Source organism: Pelodiscus sinensis, chromosome 1 (genome assembly GCF_049634645.1).
Source record: "Pelodiscus sinensis isolate JC-2024 chromosome 1, ASM4963464v1, whole genome shotgun sequence".
In the NCBI taxonomy this organism is placed as follows: Eukaryota; Metazoa; Chordata; order Testudines; family Trionychidae; genus Pelodiscus; species Pelodiscus sinensis.
In genome coordinates this window covers 335,121,043-335,125,903 of record NC_134711.1, presented here as the reverse complement: position 1 = coordinate 335,125,903, position 4,861 = coordinate 335,121,043, and the positions used below count along the sequence as shown (strand labels likewise).

At 50.2% G+C, this 4,861-nt stretch overlaps 1 protein-coding gene across 1 annotated transcript; it reads left to right on the top strand.

Annotated features, from left to right (window-relative positions):
- Nucleotides 1-360: 360 nt before the first annotated feature.
- On the top strand, nucleotides 361-1,308 carry LOC142819028 (olfactory receptor 52M1-like). The gene has a single exon (XM_075903039.1). It carries the CDS (start codon nucleotides 361-363, stop codon nucleotides 1,306-1,308), a length of 948 nt encoding a protein of 315 aa, XP_075759154.1.
- The last annotated feature ends 3,553 nt before the right edge of the window (nucleotides 1,309-4,861 follow it).

Below are 4,861 nucleotides of genomic sequence, written 5' to 3'. Positions count from 1 at the left end.
GCCACTTTATTGACATGACAGTGTAGATGCAATAACGCCTTCTGTTTACAAAACTCTGTCAACAAAAGGCATTATTCCTCGTAGAATGAGGTTTACAGCCGTCGACAAAACTGCTGAGTTCTGGTGATGTTATGTCGACTGAACTGAGCGGCAGTGTAGACGCAGGTATAGTTTTGTTGACAAAAGTCCAATTTTGTTGACAAACCCTGTAGTCTAGACACACCCTAAGATGGATGCACACAAATTTCCTTATTCTCTTTTTCCTGCCTCCACAAAGGTCATACAGGAAGTTGTGAGAACATACGGTACTTGTAGGAGACAACGTTCTGCCACAGAGTTGGACACTATCTTCCCTACTCCATGTCAGATTTTAATACAACTGACGTCTTCAACCCCCCCACCTTCATCCTGCTGGGCATTCCTGGCCTAGAGAGGGACCACATCTGGATCTCCATCCCCTTCTGCACCATGTACATCATAACCATTTTGGGGAACTTCATTATCATCTTCATTGTGAAAATGGAACCAAGCCTCCACACGCCCATGTACTATTTCCTCTGCATGCTGGCCATCACCGACCTGGTCTTGTCCACATCCACCCTGCCCAAAATGCTGAGCATCTTCTGGTTCAATTCCAGGGAGATCGATTTCAGTGCCTGCCTCACCCAGCTGTACTTCATTCATGGCTTCTTTTTGATTGAGTCTGGGATCTTCGTGGCCATGGCTTTTGATCGCTACGTGGCCATCTGTGATCCCCTGAGACATTCCACCATCCTGACAAACACTCTGGTGGCCAAGACTGGCCTGGCCATGGTGCTGCGTGGTGGCATGCTCGCACTGCCTTATCCCTTCCTGGTGAAGCGGTGCCTCTATTACAGAACGAACATCATCCCACAGCCGTACTGTGAGCACATAACCATGGTGAAGCTGGCCTGCACGGACATCCGCATCAGTAGTTATTACGGCCTCTTTGTGGTATTCACCGTGATGGTTCCAGATGCGCTTTTTATGGCTGTGTCCTATACCCAGATCCTCAGGGCCATCTTCAACCAGCCCACAAAGAATGCCCGAATCAAGACTTTTGGAACCTGCAGCTCCCACCTCTTTTCCATTTTAGCCTTTTACCTGACAGCTCTCTTCTCCACCCTCATACATCGGTTTGGCCAGAGCGTGCCCCGCCATTCCCAGGTTCTCATTGCGAGTGTGTGCGCCCTCTTAGCCCCCATGCTAAACCCTGTCATCTACGGGGTGAGAACCAAACAGATGCAGGGCAAGCTGCTCCAGCTGATTTGTCACAGACGAGTATAACGATTTGTCCTGCTGCTCTGGCTGTCAGAACTAATTCCGTGCAGAGGTAGCTGGTGAGGTGGTGTTGGGCCCTCTTGAATCGTAGACTGGACAAGCCAAGTGACATTAAATCCCTTCCACACTTAACTGTGCTCTGGCAGCATGAGAAACTGGGAAATCCGTCTCTGCACATCCCATTGCTTGCTGCCTTTTTAACACCCGGTATTTGATCCCCAGGAATCTAACCCTTGCCCACCTCTTCCACAATACTCGTCTCCTTGCCCCAGCTTTTCCACCAAGACTCCACAGCACCTCTGCCTCCTTCCCCCAAAACCCTGTCCTTCTCTCTGTCCTCCCTACCCATCCCCTGTTACTACCTGGGTAATATCCATGTCCCTCCACCCCCCTTCCACAGCCACAGCTGTGTTTTGGTAGAATGGAAACTTTAATCATAATTCCAGTCACTATTTAGGCTCTTGAAAATTGCAGTGTATTGGCAGACATAACTTAGGATTTAGCTGATAAGAGCACTTTAACTAATTCCATTCTAAAGAAAAGAAAATCAATAGTAGACCCGCTTCGCTCTAATAACTTGATCTTACATCTCATAGGAATTCTTTTAAGGGAAACTGGTTCGTTTTCACATAGCAGTGCACATTCTAAGTTTGTTAATAACTGCAGAGATAGAAGCCCTGCCAGAACTCCAAGGTCTATCTCAGCCCTGGTAGGAAGGTGGGTCTAGTATATCATAATGGGGACAGATACATCTGGGCTCTATATAAAGACTTCAGAATGTCCATACTGGGTAATACCACTGATCCAATTAACTCAGTCGCTTGCCTTCCAAGAGTTGCCATACCAGGTGCTTTGGAGGGAATTAACAGAATGGGCAACCGTCAAGTGATTCATCCCCCTTCACCCATTCCCAACTTCTGCAAAACAGATCATAACTTTGGATCCCTGCCCACCAGGGCTAATAGCCACTGAAGGACCCCTTGCCCATGAAGTTGTCTAGCTCTTTTTGGAATTCTATTATAATTTTGGTCTTCACAACATCCCCTGACAAAGAGTTCCAACACAACCGAGTTCACCAACCCTCCACTTACATCCTGTTGGGCGTTCCTGGTCTGGAGGTGGCTCGTGTCTGGATCTCCATCCCCTTCTGCACCATGTACATCACAGCTGTCTTGGGGAACTTCATCACCCTGTTTATTGTGAAGAAAGAGCTGAATCTCCATGAGCCCATGTACTATTTCCTCTGCATGCTGGCCATTGCCAACCTGGTTGTGTGTACGTTGTGGGAGAAAAATCAAATAACTCCAGTTGTGTCTAAGGGGGGACGGTGGAGGAAATCAAAACTCTCTAAAAGAAAACTGCTGTAAGGGTTAAAAGTTTTCCAGGCCTCTCTCCCTGTAATGGAGAGAATTCATCTTAACTCTAATCAAGACCCTTACAATGCCTCCTATCTCAAGTTCATGGAGACTCCTAGTCTGTCACAAATTGCCATGTAAACTCTTGTCTTTGTCACAGTTTGCCTTGTAGACCCCTCACGCAGGTTCTCATGTGCCTTTGTTCTGTAAAACTGACTTCTAGCACTCCTGGTGTGAACAGAAACCTCTCCGAGTACTTCTGCTGAGACTTTGCTATGATAAAGAAAACAATCAACAACTACTGTCTGAACATACTGTATAACGAATCTCTCAGGGCTGCTGCTGCTCTCACTCTGGTAGCTGTCAGCCTGCCTGCATGCATAATAAAGTTTTCCTTCTAGATTTCTCTCCTGCCTCATTGCTTTGACCTCCAGCCTCGGACCCTTCTGGGGACTTTGTATCCCAGGGGAGGGAGATTTCCCCAACAACATCTATTGTGCCCAAAATGCTGAGCATATTCTGGTTCAATTCCAGGGAGATCAGTTTCAGTGCCTGTCTCACCCAGCTGTACTTCGTTCACAGCTTCTCGGGGATGGAGTCTGGGATCTTCGTGGCCATGGCTTTTGATCGCTACGTGGTCATCTGTGATCCCCTAAGACATTCCACCATCCTGAGAAACTCCATAGTGATCAAGATGGGCCTGGCCATGGTGCTTAGTGGTGCCATGCTCACTCTGCCTTATCCCTTCCTGGTGAGCCGGTGCCCTATTACAGAACCAACGTCATCCTCCAGCCGTACTGTGACCACATAGCCATGGTGAAGCTGGCCTGCATGGACCTCCGCATCAGTAGTTACTACGGCCTCTTTGTGGTATTCACTGTGATGGCTCCAGATGTGCTTCTTATGGATGTGGCCTATAGCCAGATGTGTCTTCAGCTTCCCCACCATGGATGCCCAGTTCAAGACTTTTGGAACCTGCAGCTCCCACCTCTGTTCCATCTTAACCTTTTACCTGACAACTCTCTTCTCTGCCCTCATACATCGGTTTGGCCAGAGCGTGCCCCGTCATTCCCAAGTTCTCTTTGCCATTATGTGCACCCTGTTGGCCCCCATGCTAAACCGCATCATCTACAGGGAGAGAACCAAACAGATCCGGGGCAGGCTGCTCCAGCTCTTATTTTTTCATAAAGGAACATAAAGTTTTCTCCTGCTGCTCTGGCTGTCAGACCAATCTCCATTCAGACCCAATGCGTAGTCTACTTAGTGAGACATGGTTCCTGGTGTCTGCCGCTGGCTGCAAGAAGGAGCAGTTGGGGCTACCAGGAAAAGCCATGGGGGGGGGGGGGGCTGTGCTCAGTGTTTTGGGACTGTGAAGGCAGCTAGTGTGTGGGGAAACCCATCACTGCAGGGCGTGGGAATAGGGCAGGGAGCCTTCAGGAACTAGGCCCACCCCGGTATTCACTGGTGCTGGTGGAATGTGGAGCAGCACAAACCCAGTCTGCTCCAGTCCTGCTCTCAGAGATGTTGCTCGGAGGAGAGGGCTTGAGGAGAGGGGTGCGACTGCTCCCCACAGTCACCGGCGGCAGGAAGCAGAGCCATCCGGGGCTATTTCACTCCACTTCCTGCCACCAACAATGAGTGCAGGGCAGGTCCAAACCCTGCTGCCAGAGCTGTGCTTCCCTCCCGCCCGCTAATCTCCTGGCCTACACTGATTGGGGGAAGGGCTGGGTCAGGAGAAGGCGGGGAGGGGCAGAGGCAGGGACTTAGGGGAAGAGGTGGAGTGGGGGGTCAGGGTGAAGCAGCGGCAGAGTTGGCCGTTTCCCTGGGCCCTGTACCTCCCTACAGACAGCCCTGCGGGGCACAGTTTGGGGAGGGCGGTGGAGCTGGCTGGGAGATGAAGCTGATGCTCCTGCATATGCCTAGGGCAGAAAAACACTGGGGGCAGGGGGACTCCCTCCATGTCTTCGGTAGGGATGGCGGTGGGGGAAAGCCCACAGCACAAGAATACAGATGGTTCATACAATAAAATGAGAGTTAATAGGATTCCCACTCAGCTGGGTGTTACAGTTTTTGGCATCTGTGTCCAGGTCCCATTGACAGTGGCCAGGTACCTGGTGTTCAGTGGGAAATTCGGAAGGGGAATCTGGCAGTGCTGAGTTTCTGCTGGAGCCTATAGGTCGGTTTCCTTGCCTACAGATCGATTT